Source organism: Drosophila gunungcola, unplaced genomic scaffold (genome assembly GCF_025200985.1).
Source record: "Drosophila gunungcola strain Sukarami unplaced genomic scaffold, Dgunungcola_SK_2 000136F, whole genome shotgun sequence".
NCBI classification, from domain to species: Eukaryota; Metazoa; Arthropoda; class Insecta; order Diptera; family Drosophilidae; genus Drosophila; species Drosophila gunungcola.
In genome coordinates this window covers 7,213-23,415 of record NW_026453297.1, presented here as the reverse complement: position 1 = coordinate 23,415, position 16,203 = coordinate 7,213, and the positions used below count along the sequence as shown (strand labels likewise).

At 37.7% G+C, this 16,203-nt stretch overlaps 1 protein-coding gene across 3 annotated transcripts; it reads right to left on the bottom strand.

The window, feature by feature from the left end:
- LOC128265587 (uncharacterized) lies at positions 1–15,781 on the bottom strand. 3 transcript variants are annotated; one of them, XM_053001700.1, is made up of 7 exons: positions 15,724–15,778; positions 15,190–15,605; positions 4,083–4,344; positions 3,865–4,022; positions 3,172–3,461; positions 2,068–3,104; positions 1–823 (listed from the first exon to the last, which is right to left on the bottom strand). In XM_053001700.1, the coding sequence occupies exons 2-7, from the start codon at positions 15,412–15,414 to the stop codon at positions 327–329; spliced, it is 2,469 nt and encodes an 822-aa protein (XP_052857660.1). In that variant the 5' UTR covers positions 15,415–15,605; positions 15,724–15,778; the 3' UTR covers positions 1–326. The 3 variants fall into 3 exon arrangements, with proteins under 3 accessions (XP_052857660.1, XP_052857661.1, XP_052857659.1); XM_053001701.1 differs by lacking the exon at positions 15,724–15,778 and adding an exon at positions 8,067–8,283 and having other exon boundaries at positions 15,190–15,287; XM_053001699.1 differs by having other exon boundaries at positions 15,190–15,781.
- Between the last annotated feature and the right edge of the window lie 422 nt (positions 15,782–16,203).

The window sequence follows — 16,203 nt, the reverse complement described above, 5'->3', positions numbered from 1 at the left end:
TCAGTCGAGCGGTCTGGAAGGACTCGTTTATTTAAATCAACTTAAACTAGCTTATGTTATTGGCGGTTGACGCCGCTCCTCTCGATTGTTTCTCTCTAGCTATAACTACATAAATGTAGATCTTCTCCATTCGTTCGCAAATCCAGAGAAAATGTTTGAATATCACAAAGTTTTATCGTTTTTGTTTTGGGCGCTGCTGCTGGCTGGTGTTTTCCTCTTTTTTTCAAAGTTTTTTTTTTTTTTTTTTGGGTGGCAGGTGTGACAGTTGTGGCAGATATATATATATATATAGGAGTATATATATATGTTATACTTTCTGCATACTTTTAGGCATCCGCATAGTCGATCACATCGGCAATTTGGACAGTCACATCGCTGCCGCCGGAGTGATCCGAACCGGAGTCCATGTGCTCCATGGCCGCCAGGCTGGCGGCGCCGTCGAGGCACTCGAAGCTGCGCCTCCGCTGACCCCTGACCTGTGACCTTTGACCGTGACCGTGACTGTGACTGTAGGGCGGCGGTTGGACCGGCAGGTTCTGCAGGATCTGTCTTTGGTTGCGCGCTGAGGTCAGCTGATTGGGATGGAATTGTGGGGAATTCTGGAGAGCTTGCCTCAGATCCTTGACTGCCCTTGGCGCTGTGGCTGACCCCTGCTGACCCTGTGACCCCGAAGGCGGTCGACTGGTGGGCGTGGCACTCGGCGTGGACCGCCACACGGGCGTGGCATAATTGGCCATCGTCGATGGCTGTTGCAGTTGCTGTGGGGGCGTGAGAATGCGCATGGGCGTGGCATATTGATATGGCGGTGGCATGTCGTTCGCATCTGAAAAAAGAACAACAATAAATAATGATTATTTAAAACTAAATGGTTTGAAATCACCTATAAAAGTGTCTAAAAGTACGCAACAATGTATTTTTCATGTACACCTTTACTTTTAGATGCCTTTATAAACGATTTTACAACCCGATTATCTAACTAGTTGCACAGTTAATCAGTAAATTAACGGAGTATATCTAAGTTAGTTACAATTACAGATACAGTCACAAATTACAAATAGGTACATCACCAAAGACTTTTGTATAGAAATAGAGAGAGAGAATCCATCACCATGTTTGTAGGGTTGCGGGAAATAATTAACTACGTTTGTTTTTTAGTACCTTTGTGGGTTAATGCGTTCCGCACTTGTGGATTTTGCCATTTTGCCTTTGTGTTTGTGGATCGACGCCTGCCAGCGAAATTGTGTGTGTTTGTGTGTCTTAATTGTGGGTGGGTATACAATAATTTTTGGTGCCAAATCTACGTGCATGTGCGTAGTTGAAGTGAAAAAAAAACTTGCAAAAAAAAAATGTAAAATGGTTGTCTATTGGATCGTAATTGGATCTCAAGTGGGTCTTACAAGGATGGATCTTAAGTGGCACGTAAATTGATCATATTTAAATCTTACTCAGATCGTATGTAGATCTTAAGTGCACTTTTCTTATTTGAAAAGTATGCACTTCCCATTGGATCTTATTTGTGCTGAACTATAAGGATTTGATTGCACATGGTCCCGTAGTTCTTGATTTAGCATGGATATACTATCAGTTCTTAGTTTGATAGTATGTAAATGTCACTTTGACTCTAAAAGGATCTGCTATGGAGTGTGTCACAAGCCTAAAGAAACGCTTTATAAAATTAATTATATGTGTAGATGCGAGTGGATCCAGTTAATCTTGTGTTGTTTGAATTTGGAAAGTCTTCGATCATATAGAACTCTTTTTTTTCAGTTTTTTTTTTATTTCGGAACTGCGATTGGATGCTTTATTGTGTCCAAGTTGACTGATCCCGGGATTCCAGTAGTGAAATAATAAATACTTTGATAAATAAAATAACTAATATCCGCTAGCACACATAATAGTTTTTTTTTTGTGGGGTTAAATATGTACAAGTTAGATACAAACCCTACACCCAAAACAACTAAGACATTCGATTGGGTTGTGGAAGGAGGGGCCGGAGTTGGCCAGAATACCCATCCGATTCCCGGCCATTACGGCTATTGCTGTTGCAGTCCTGGCCGCCGTACTTACTCGTTGCATTAAACGGCTCCGAGTACGGATTCTCGACAAGATGGTGCGGCGGCGATGAGTACTCGCCGCAGATGAGTGGACGCTGTTGATCGGGCTCCTGGTAGACGGGCTCCTCGTCGAAGCCGCCCTCACTGGGATTCGGACTGGGTGCGCTGGGTGAGGTTGGACCAGCACCTGGCCCGTAGCCATCGCCCGTCGGCGGATTCATGTGACACTGGGCAATGTGCTGGAACAGCAGTGCCTCAATCTCCGGCGATTTGTGCTTCAGGTCCCCCAGGAATGACATGATCCTCGTATGACAGACCTCCTTGCTGAACTGCCCATTTATAAGTTTCATGATGGAGTTCCGTGTGCCATCGCCAACCTTCAGCACACTGGCCCTCTGCTGCAACTGTTCGCGAATGTCCTCGGCAATCAGGCAAATGTCGTTGCTATTTCGTCCACCACCACTGGAGTGCCAGCATCTGAAGACCACGCCCACAACCAGGACAATCGCCAGGGTAACGCCCGCAATCAGACAGGCTATCCAGGTGATGTGGTATTTGCTGGTGCCGCTCAACTGATCGCTGGCCGACTTTGCATGCCACTGACCAGCGATGCACTCGCGCATCGTCGCATTTCCACCGCATGCCTCATTCACAAATCGCCGCAGATCTGTGCTAGTGGCATTGAAGCATCCACCATGCCGTTCCGCCACCTGGCACATCACCTCCGACTCCAGATCGTGATCGGTCAGAGCCGATAGCCAGGACTTGTCGCAGGTGCACTCGCGACCCACGCGCACCTGGTGAACGCGGCACGTGAAATTCAGGCTGCCCGCCTGCGGATGTTGCAGTTTATTGTTGCGAAAACTGCAGTTCGAGGAGCCAATGTTCAGCTCACAGCGGCCATAGTTATCGAAGCTATTGTCCTCGATGGCCACTTGATCGGCCTGGCCGACACTCAGCCAATTGGGCTCCAAGTGGCGCATTGTGTTGTTGCGAATGAAGAGGTTCACGGCCACTATTTGAATGCCATTCGAACAGATCTTGTTGATTCTGAAAGGGGGAAAGCATAAGGATTAACATGATACACTATGGCTAACAAAACCCCAAGTCAACTCACGTGTTCCCTGACATAATCATGGTGGTAATGCCGCTTTGGCTGATCGCCTGGCCCTCAATTGTACCGATAACCGTGCTCAGAATGGCCACCTTATCACTGTGCAGCTTGTTGGTCAGCGCCTGGGACTCGATAACCGCAATGTCGCAATCATCGATGAACAGCTCCTTAATGCTGGTCACATCGAAGGCGTTGCTCATGATCCTGCCGATGTGGCAGCCCACTAGGCTCACCTTGCTCATGGACACGCCAAAGATGCCCAGCTGATCGATTGTAGAATTCTCCACGCGAAGCTGCACAATCGATATTTAGTTGAGTAAAGTACAAAAACAAGAAGAAACGCAATAGTCGAGTGTTCCGACTTTTATATACCCTTTACTCTGTTAACCAATTTCAAATGAAAATGAATCCGGTAGATGGCGCGACAAACCTTAAAGGCGAAAGCGTCGTCTGCTGCCCAAAACATACAATAAATATTTTATTATAATTTCGAAAATAATTGTTCAATTTGGAAAATTTTTGGTATCTCAATAGATATAGACCGAATAAGCATATACTCAATAACCATGTCCTTGCAGACTTATGTGAGTTGTATGGTAAATTTTTCAAGATCTCGACGTTCATACGGACAGACAGTGATACTTTCATAACATTTCTATGACTAACGCGCATAATCAATAGTTGCAAAGCACTCACATTTATCCCATACGTGGCACCGCCGGGATTAAAGGCGTTCTTCATCAGCTCCAGATGCCTGATCCTTCTGAGGGTGCAGTCCAAATTGGTCATTTGGAAGGCATTGGGGAACACCACCAGCTTATCGACGTCATCCACCAGCAGCTTGAATTCCGCACCTGAGATTTTACTGGTTAATTCCTGCTTTGCTCCACGGGTGAAGTGAGTCTCTAACTTACCTGGCAGGAATTTATCTTGGAGAAACACCGACGACACCTTGCTAATCTCGATGCTCGGATAGCCGCCTTTGTTGTGGAAAAAGGCATTGCTGGTCATCTCCACCTGATCGTTATCCTTCACTCCGATCACGCCGAAGTAGTTGACCTGGTTGTCCTGGAACAGGTTCTCATGCAGGACGAACTGGGTGCCGGCCGTCAGTCGCACCTCTATGTACTTGATGTTTAGCGGCACCGCGTATTTATTGTTAAAAACGCTCGACAGCTGTTGGCGGTACACAGAAATAGAGAACCAAATAAGAAAATGGGAAAGAGCTTATTTTTAAGACCAACTACTGGAGGCTTAAACTAAGGAAACATATATTTATTAAATTATTATATTTATTATACATGATAATTGCAAAGAATAATACTAGGTATCATTGAAAATGAAATAAATAATACTTTTTAGGTATCAGTGTCAATTGAGCTGAAAGTTAGCAGTTTCATTTTATATATTATTTTCTATTAATTTAATTAACTATCACAATAGTTAAAGTTTACAAAAACCTTTTATTAATGACACTCTTCACAAGTTACATTCCAATTTTATTTAAAACTCCAGACGACAGAAAAAGCAATTTCTAAAGTAGAAACTTAGTGCAATTTGCAATGGTGTGCGGTTTTGAAGAAATATACATATTTCAAGTTATTTAGCACTTCTTTTGGCACAAATGACTCAGAAATTCATAGGCTGTTAAGCAATTTTTGGTTTTTTTTAGAGGGAAACTGGGAGTTGCCAGACACTTGCCGCAGTTGCAACCTCTTTCTTTCTTTCTTTTCTTTCTTTTCCTTCTTTTTTGTTGTTGTTTATATTGCTGCTGTGGAGTTGCTGTTGCCGGGGGGCTTTGACGCTTGACTTACATTTCTTGCGGTCTGTATCCCTCACTCTTGTGATATTTTTAAACGCAGTGTCTGCGACAACAACAATAGGAGCTGCTGCAGCAGCAACAGCAACAGCAACAACAACAACAACGCAAACAGCAGCAACATCAGACGACAACGACGACAACAACGGCAACTTGACCGCAACGTTCATTGCTCCATTGAAGAACCCCAACTGGAACTCGAACTCAAACTCGAACCATCACCCGAGGGTGCAATTTTCTCATTAAATTAAGTGAAAATAGTTGCAACTCAAAGTGCTGGCTGGATGACGAGCTGGGATGTCCACGACATACGGTCGCTAACGATGCTGATGATCTTGTTGCTGATCACGTTGAAGTGCCCAAGATTTTCCTCATTGCGTTAATGAATCTGGATTACCGTGGCCCTACGAATTGTTAATGGAAAGCAGAGCAAATCTCAAGATATCCCAGAGCCTCAGAGATTTTGACAAGAAAATACAGCAGAGTTTGGATAAACGTAGATCATTTTTAAGTAACTCTTTTGTTTTTAACAGATAATTATTTTGGGATCAGAAAACAAAAGTTTAAAGCTTTTTCCCAAGATCAGTACGATGTTTGAAATTAGAAAATTCAAATAAAAGTATTGCACACGTACTTGTGCTTCATCCTTGCGGTAATTTCTTTATAAAATTATGTATATCATCAACAATATTGATGAATCGCCCTTTGGTTTATCGCTTTAAAGCAGATTGTTTGCTTTTGGACAGCGTAATATATCTGGCTCCTTTTTTTCCAATTTTGTTTGATTTGTGACTGACTCACACTTGATTCAGTCTGTCCAGTTTCAATATTCTTATCGCCAGAGACTGGAGTTAATTTACAGAAAAGTTCGGATTTTCAATTCTGTTGCTGCAATTGCAAAGGCTGGTGAAATACTTACTACAAAAAACAAAATGTTCAATAAATCATACAATTACTAAGTAGTTTATATTGCTTATAGTATAAATAAAAAAGGAATTCACATACTAATAGTGTGGCATACAAGCAAAAATATAAATAAATGAAACGAAATAATATCAATGAAATTCAGTCAATGAATTGAAATTATAATTGTGTTTATTACTGAGCGAAAAAAGCTAAATCGGAAATTGATATTCACTTGATGGGATGTATAAGATTTAAGTAATTAAGTAATTTAATCAGTATTTATTGTAGTTCTTGTAAGTTCACGTTTCGACATTCTTGGAGTTCTGCAAGGTAATCGCTTATCAATAAACGCTATAACTCAAGGGCACTACCGTACATTCTGGTGTTGAATTTAAGTGCTCTTTTGCTTTGAGTTGCATTTTTAAATACTGTTTATTTATATTTTTAATGGTTAATCACCCTTTGGGGGTGTAAGTGCCTACGTGCCTTTGATATAGGCACCTCACCATTTTTTTCCTTTACTAGTCACTGTTTTTTATAGTTTTTCCGCTTGCACAAACCATTTTTTTTTGCAAATTTAGAGTAGTAACAATAGTCAATCTTTTCTTATCTCTTAGTTATTAAATTAAATGTATACATCATGGTTTTCAAAGAGTTTTGTATGATCAGAAAACGACATAAATTAGCCGCCATAGAAGATTTCTATATGTTATAATGATTTGATAATGTTATGATAACCGTTTCCCTAGAAATTGATTTATCTTAATAGTTTAAAGTGTACTAGGTATAAGGGCTTCGGGTTTTCTTTTTTCTGTTGGCCTAATTTCAAATGGTCATTTTGTCAAATATCAAGTAAAGTTATCTTATCTTTTGGTGCATATCTTCATCACAGTTTTCTACGAATTTTGTATGATCAGGCAACTCTATAAAATAGATTCTATAAGAAGGAATTCTATGATTGAAACGATCCGCTGTTAATACTTTAAAGTGTATTTAGAGCTTCGGTTTTCCGGTTTTACTGTTGGCTTTAATCAAATTTGTCATTTTTGTCGTCTTCGCAGTTGCCATAATGGGAAAAAATGTAGGGGGGCTGTTGATTGGCATTGTAATTATAATGCACGCCTCGATCTGAAAGTCTGGCCACCTGCTCTTTCGTCTGGCCTCGTTGGTGGGTTCAATGTCTTTGGATCTGAACCAGAATCTGGATCTTTAGCCACAGCTGCATTAGCTTTATTCCCTCTTCGTTTTATATTTTCATCTCTCTCTCCCTGTTGCCTTTTCTTGCCGAGATTTCTGGCCTTCTTTGTTTTTATTAGTATTATTTTTATTATTTTTGCCCTCTTCCTGAATGCCCCCCTTTTTCTTCTTCTCGGTCTGTTTGTTACACGCCTTTGGGCGCAATTTCTTTCAATTGCTCCAGTTTCTCGCTCTTTTCTCCTCTTAAAGAGGAAGTCTCAATTACGTGTGAGTTTTAATTTGCTTGTTTGTCTGACAGACAGTTTTTCCACCCTCTTTCCTCCCCTCTGTTTTTCCGCCTCCTCCTCCCCCCCCATTTCCTTCTTCATTCGTTTTCAAGTTTATGGGAACCATCAGTCGAAAAGGAAAAACAAACAAATTTGTGGCCAAAGCGTCTAAAAAGTTTATGAAGTTCCACATCTCGTCAGCCGGCGTTCATATATCGTCACAGATTTATAAATAAGGCTTATACAGAGTAAACAAAAAAGTATACAAAATGAGTCATACTACAAGTGAAAATACAAAAAAGAACTGCTATCAAAGCCATGTTTATAGCATTTTTTAATAATTAGGGTACTCTCAAATATAAATATGATGCAACAGAAATGTTTTTAGTAAAACGTACCTGAAATCATTTTAATTTCCACGAAATTAGTCGTTTGAGTTTAATCTTTTTAAGATACAGCTGCATATGCATATGTTTCAGATATTAAAAGTATATGCAATATCTTCAAAGTTTAAATAAAAAAGGTTTGAAAGAAGTTTAAATATTTTTCTTAATACATTTTTATAATTCAATTGGAAACCTAAATTTCTTTGTTTTAACTTCATAACAGGGTTTGAAATAAAGGTATACTTCATGAAGCTTTTTCTCTGTGTATATGTATATGGGCTGCCCATGGAGATCTAGGCCCTATTTATAGAACTTCGTACTCACTGAGTGATCCAAACTGATTTCTTGGCGCTTTTCTCCAAAAGATTCTGCTCACGGTTTTCACATTTTCCGGGCATTTTTCGTCGGCGACAACTTTAAGCGATATATTTTTGGAACGGAATCATATAGTATGGAGGATGGAGTATGGAGTTTGGAGCATGGAGGATGGTCAGGGGGCGGAGGGCGTGGCAGACAAGCGGAAATAGCTGCCGTCGCCTGGCTGGAAGTGCCAAAACCAAAAACAGAACATAAATAACCAAACAAAGCCAATTAAAAATAAATTATGATCCACATCTCGCTCTCTTTCGGTATTTTGTATCTATATCTTTATATCTTTTTTTGCGCCCGGGAAAAACAGAAGAATGAAAACTGAAATTCAAACGGCATGCTGATCACATGGTCGGAAAATGGGAAAAGGAAAAGGACTTTCCCAATCTATTTCCCACACAACCGAGCTGTGGCTAATTCATCTGGTATCGGCGCATTTTATCTGTATCTGTGAGACTCAGCCTCGACACGTTTGGCTGGGAAATGGCTACGTGACTTGCTGCCAAGTAAATTCCTCATGTGGTACTTCTCATTACCGAATACTTATAATACTCCCCAGATAAGCCAATCTGGATATGCCAGGCGTTGCATTTTGTTTTTTTAAAAGAAATAGTTTTAACAGAAACAGCTCCCTCCGATAAGATAAAAATGGCTCCTTCAATCGTTATCCGAAAGAAAGGTTTTTTAAAAGGTGGCTCATACATAGCTCCCTGTTTGCAAAATAAATGGGCTTATGACATAAGGTATTTGCAAGGCACAGAAAAACAGAAGTCAGACAATAAAAAAATGCACAACAATTTTATATACTCACAAGTTCTGGGAAGAGCGGAACATTTCTGAAACTTTTTTAATCAAAATTTGCTGCGTAAATTGGCACTGATAAATCTTTCAGTAATCAAATTTAAAGAGATCAAAACAAAACTTAGCCACAAAACAGCAAATTATTTTTTTAGATGCTATTTATTTACTTTTATCTTGTAAATAGAAATTTCAAAACTCATTTCCCCTTGGTTTGCTAAGTAAACTAACTTTGCTTGTGGGAACTTTAAAAATATATACCTTATTTATAGGTATTGTTTATGGAATTCCTATCTTAAGGGTATTACTCACATGGCTATTTTTTGTAATTTTTTATTAAGAACCTTTAGTCAATAAAACAAATATTTTTATTGGAAGACTATATCATTGACCATTGGGTAATTATTCCACATATTATCAAAAGTATAGACTAATTCCTACGATTTAATATGTTCTCAATCAGTGAAACCATTCCCCATGGTTTATGTTTATATGGTTTTTATGGATTTCTGCTTTATGGTTTACAGATTTGAGTCATGTGCAGCCATATTATGTACACACATCGATTGCATATGTTTTGTAAATGTTTTCATTTCCATATCGAAGTGAAAACGAGGTTTCCGTGATTGTGTGTTTGGTATGCATATACATACATAAACATAAACGATCGAAAGTTGTTTACCGATTAGCGGAATTATTGGCAAAATTAAATCGAATGCACATTTTCCAACCTCGCTTTTTTTATCTGGATTTTCAGGCACCTCCTGGGGCGCTGTCTTCAGATTTTTCTTTTATTTTGTGGCCCACCTCATTGCATTCACACTCAAAGTCCTCTTCTCTTTCCTCCTCTTAGGCTGTCTTTGTTGTTTTATTGTTGTTTTTGTGGAACGAGCATTCAATTTGTGGCAATTGATGGATTTTTAGCAGCTCGCAGCCATAACATTTGGTCCCAAGTAGTTTAAGTAGCCATTCGAAATGGGAATTTAAGTAGGCGCATTCCACTAAAACAGAAACACTCGGAACACAAACCGCCATCCTCCTCCATTTCCTTTTTTCCTTGCAGAGGGAAAAATTTTCAACTTTTTTTTGGGGTTTGTTATTTGGACTTGAATGTGCAGAGGTATAAATCCTGTTATATATATTGTATTTTATATTGTGGGTATAAAAGTTTAAACATCTGAAAATATCCATGAGCTTTTGTAAATATTTGTAAAACATTATTTATTATTTATAAATTTGTATGAAATATAAATGGGATATTATGAAATATAAATGTAAATAACCTACAGATGCATAACTTTAATTTGAAAAGTTTATATTTGAAATGAAATTTAAAGGTACGAAAATTATAGTTATGGAAGGTCGAGTTCAGTTAAAATCCTTTAAAAAATAAAAAATTTAAAAAAAAATTTCAACATTTGTTGAAGAGGCCTATCAAAGCCCCTGAAATTGATCGAATTATTTTTTTCAGTGCACGGGTTTTTCGCTTGAGTGCCATATAATTGAACTGATTTTATTTTGAGTTGTTCGCTCAGTTTTTTTCGGTGTTTTCCAGCTGACAACACTACATAAGAGGGTCTTTTTGGCTTATAACTGTCAATCGTTAGACTTCAAGGGGGTTGTGCTGGAAAAGTGGGTGGAATGCATTTCCACTCGATTTCGTTGCCCCTTATCCGTATTCGGTTTTTTTTTCGCTTTCTGTTTCGGGTTCTGTTTTCGATAGTCTGTCCACTTTGCACATAGAAAACTGAACTGCAGGCCCACGCAGCAAATAAATAAATTCTGTATCTACAAGATGACGACACATGCGACGCACACACAGTCACACTCAATCGCTCACAAAGAAAAGATAAGCGGAGGGTGAAAGGGAAAGGGGGGAGAAATGGTGGAGAAAGGAGGTGAGGGAGGGGGAAAAAGTGCCACCCGCTTGGCCCACATCCGCTGGAAAAAGCATCTAAGTTCACTTAATTACTGAGGAAGTGCAGAATTCAACGACTTCGTCAACGATAGAAGATATGCGTATATCTAGAGAGAGATTTATCGAGAGAGAGATATTTTGGTCAAAGCAAACAGAACAAAGGTCTTATATCTTGTAGATACTAAATATACACATGCGTATCTTTCAAGAGCACACAAGAAGAGCATTTGGTTTATTGATTACTGATATATGAACAGAAATGGCTTTTAGTTCTCGGAACTGCAGTCGGATTTGTATAATAAGCATGTGGTTACACGAAAAATTATATATTTTGATAGACACATACATATAGAGTGAATAATTAATATGACCTTGATGTTTCGCCTAATCGATGTACTTCTAAGATATTTTCAATTAAAAGCCAACTATATAATTAAATGCATGTGATGGCTAATTTATATATAATCACTTTAATTTTCTATTTTCCTTACGCTTTCCTTTTCCTTCTATGCATTATTTTTGTATATTTCTGTAATTTTTAGACAGTTTAACTAAATTAATAAAAGTTGGGAGCTATAAGTGCATTGACCATGTCGTTATGAAGGTTTTTAAAAGATATTGTAATTTGATGGAAAAATGTTGTATTAGTGTGATTGTAGTTACAGGGATTGATATATGTATCTAAAGATTGTATATTCTACAAGAAGCCGATTCAGGTGTAAAACGAATTTGCTGGCCATAAATTCACTCTGCAATCACTTGCACTTGCTCGCTCTTTTTTGTTTTTAATTTCAGAGAGCCACGGAGAGCAGCAACAAATACACACACGCACACCTGACTCATTAGCATAACCTGTCGAACGGGTTGGTGGCCAAGAAGGGGGGAGTGGGGGGAGCGGTACCACCTTATAGAGGGGGGGCGGGAAGAGGAAGAGGGAGCGGCGACGGCGACGGCGCCGCCTTCTTTCGTTTTATTCTTTCATTCATTTTATTTTGCACGCAGCTCCGGCTTTTGTTTACATTTCGATTCAGACTTCTATTAATCAAAAAGTGCTCGCAACGCATTTCAAAACAGCGAATTTTCCTCAAGACCGAAAAACGCTGAAAAACTATAATTTTCCTCAAATTCCATGGTCGAAAATTAGAGTACATGTTAGTGGCTAATAACAGAAACATATAATTGCTTCATAGACAAGATTTAAAATCTTAACATTTTATATTTAAAATAAGCTTTTTTTGGCAAAAAATAAGTTTTTGTTAATTTTTATAACAAGTTTTTCGTATTTTTTCAATAGTATTAAATAACTTAATTCAGTATCGCTTTAAATATTTTAAAATAAGCAAATACAACCAGCCATCAGTTTTTTAATAGTTAATAGTCAGTAAAAAAATGGAATAAGAATAAGTGACCAATATTGGGCATTAACAAAACATAAATACATATAGCCTGACTAATAAAAAATAAGCAAGTCAATTGACTGATAATAATAACCTAAATAGATATATTGAAAAATTGTTTTATGTAAAACATAATCATTTTCGGCGAACTTAACAACAAGCTGAATAAATATTTTCCACTTTCCAACGCTAGACGTTGTTAAATAAACAACCATGTGAGTCAACCAACAACAATCGCCGTAGAAAAATCAAAGTGATTCTTGATTTGAGTGCGCTCACTTATCGTCGCCACTGTCTGTCCCTCGTCTTTATCAGCTTCTCCTGCCCTTTTCCCTTCTTCTCCAGCTTCTGTTTCTGCGATTTTCTTTGTTCTATCCGCTTATTTCAGTGCGTTAAATTTTAGTTTACTTTGGCAGTTAGCTGCCAAAAGCTTCCACATAAGTATATCCTCTGTTACAGTGGTCACTCAAAGCGGCAACTCTTGATTATAGAAATTATAATTGCCACTAAAGATTTCTAATCAAAAAATCATTGGACTTATGATTGAATTACAAATGAGACTTGAAGTGGTATACGATTTTTATTTCTTATCAACAAAAAGTTTTGACATCAGTGATTAGTCACTTAAATTGTTTAAATAAAACATATCATACGTCGTTTTGGTTACCAAGATGACTATTAATTTACTGATAGCTTTTCTTGTAAGTGTATATTCATTGAAATTATGAAGTGGCATTAACTAAACTCATTTGGCCTTTACACAAATAACCAAAAATTATTAGTAATGAACAATGTTACTATTCTAAGACCAAGATAACTGCTGCTATTATAATTCAATTTTGTTAATAAAGAAGAAAGAAAGCAAACTTCGGCAAGCCGAAGTTCATATACCCTTGCAGCTATTGCAAGAATTAAACATTTTTGAAAACATTAAAATTATGATTTACTTTCGTATATGTTTAAAAACATTGAAGCTATGATGATTTGCGGCTCAATTATTTGATAGTTATTTTATATATTTTTATTATTTCTAAGGGAGCTATATGATATAGACGTCCGATTTTGATAAAATTTAAACCATAATTCTGAAATATTTAACCATTGCTATATGTCGAAGAACTAAACAAAAAATTAAAAAACAGAAAAGTTATAATTTTTTTCATTTATTTTTCCGATTGTTCCTATGAGAGCTATATGATATAGTCGTCCGACTTTGATGAAATTTAAACCGTAAATCGGAAATATTTAACCATTACTAAATGTCGAAGAACTAAACAAAAAAATAAAAAACAGAAAAGTTATAATTTTTTTTCATTTATTTTTCCGATTGTTCCTATGGGAGCTATATGATATAGTCGTCCGACTTTGATGAAATTTAAACCGTAAATCGGAAATATGTAACTATTACTAAATGTCGAAGAACTAAACAAAAAATTGAAAAACAGCAAAGTTATAATTTTTTTCATTTATTTTTCCGATTGTTCCTATGGGAGCTATATGCTATAGTCGTCCGATTTTGATGAAATTTAAACCGTAAATCGGAAATATTTAACCATTACTAAATGTCGAAGAACTAAACAAAAAATTGAAAAACAGCAAAGTTATAATTTTTTTTCATTTATTTTTCCGATTGTTCCTATGGGAGCTATATGCTATAGTCGTCCGATCCGGCTCGTTCCGACTTATATACTACCTGCAATAGAAAGACAACTTTTGGGAAAGTTTCATGCAGATAGCTTTAAAACTGAGAGACTAGTTTGCATATAAACGGACGGACAGACGGACGGACAGACGGACGGACAGACGGACATGGCTAGATCGACTCTACTAGTGATGCTGATCAAGAATATATATACTTTATAGGGTCGGAAACGTCTCCTTCACTGCGTTGCAAACTTCTGACTGAAATTATAATACCCTCTGCAAGGGTATAAAAACTTAAGTCGATCAGTGTTGCTGAATGCGCTTATTTTACGTGAAAAATGTTGTTAACTGCAATTATCGCATGTAATGGTATAAGTGGTTTAACTACGAGCTTTTGCCCAATATTTTCTTGCCAAATAAGGCCATAGCTTTGACAGATTTTTTTATACAATAACTGCTGTATATAAATGCTAATTCCATTAAAGAAAATGTCACACACAAGAGCCAATACATGCCTTCAAACATTTAAAGTTTTCGCTAATTAAAAAAGCAAGGTTAACGAATTTAGGAGTGCCCACAATAACAATGTTACATGTTTTTTCTGTGATATTTGTTATTTCTTTTTCAATGCAAGTGTTTTTAGCGCAAACGCATATGTATCGTCGAAAAAACATAAGCCCGTTAAATTTAGTTTAACTATGTATGTATGTATGTATAACTTCAGCTGCAGAAATATGAGTCAGAATTGGCTGAAAGTTAACTAATTCGAAAATTCTTGACTTGCAGAGCTTTTTCTTGGCTTTCTTTGCCATTGTATTCGAAATTTCTAGTTGCCGGATGCATTTCTTAAGCTTTTTGCTTGACTCTTTTTCATGCCATTTTATTCGTAGGCTTAAAGTATTTAGTACTGCGTAAATTTGATATCAGTTATAAAGTTTTCAATTTTTATTACAAACAAAAAAAAAAACAAAAAACTTGGTATTACATTGGTTTAAAATGCAATTTTTAACAAATCTCATATTAAAAAAAAATGTTGTCTTGTACAACACATTTTTTTTAATATTAAATGTCATCTCAATAATAATTTTTGTTTTTAAATATGACGAATTTTGTGGCATATTTATCGGACATTATCTATGTTTTTTTCGTCACAACCACATACAAAAAGTACGTTAAATGTCGAAATAACATAAAAACAAGAATGTTTAAGCGTCGTGCTGCCATGAAAATATATCGAATCGATGACCAATTAAGTAATATTAAAAACCGCTTTGGTCTGGCTGCGGTTATGAGTGATACAGAAACCTAAACCGAAACTCACCGTCTTATTTTGCTGGAAGTCACAGATGGCCTTGATGTGCGAACAGAAGCACTGGGTGCAGAGGTCATCTCGGTTCTCCCGGTGGGCGGGGTCCTGCCCCCCACCGACCTGCGAATGTCCGCGGAAGGGAAGCCGATTGTAGCGCTCCGGATGGGCTAACACTTGCAAATCCAAATTCGAAATTATAATACCGAGCAGGGTCAGAGTTAACAATTCCGATTTCATGGTGTTTTATTTGCTGGGATCTGCTTCACTACTTTTTCACTTTCCTTTCTTGTTTTCTTTTTTACTTGTAAAACAATTTCGTTTTCGATTGGCAATAGATTAGGTGCAATAAAAATCCGCACTACCACCCTCCTTCTTTTTGGCAGCGATCGTTTTTAAAGGGGCCGCACTAAAGCACAGACATATTAATGCTGCTCTTCGTCATCCACAGAAATATTTTAGAAAAACAATAAGAAAAAGAAAAAAAAAAGTATACAAAAGAACGCCGCGAGTCTCGATTGGAAAGAAATAATTAAAACAAATGCTGACCCGCACGGAGCAACTTGTTGCTTTCTCAAAGGCAGTTCGACTGAAAATGAAACTTGGTGTGGTGGGTGATGGTGATCGGAGCATACAGACTTAGTGCTAGCCGTTCCATTCCATCCATTTCAATGAGCGCAAAGAGATAAAGTAGCGCTCTCGCTGTCTCGGAGCTATATACCATCACTAACCATACAACATGTTGTATGGTTAGTGTTACCATATAGAGTGGGTTCGTCACCGTATGCGTAATGCACTGCGACGATCGTGGTGGTGGTTTGTGTTTTTCTTATTTTACCAGTGGCTAGTAGAGCAAAAGGGGATGCTGGTTTCGTTAAAAAGTATGTAACTGAATCTCAGGATCAAAAGCCTAGACGATCTAGTCTCTATTATCGTCGAGATTTCGGGAGCTATAAGAGCAATATCGCGAAACGCTGTAGAGACATGGTTAGAAACCAGTAATAGGGCGGTATATGTTTATTCGGCTTA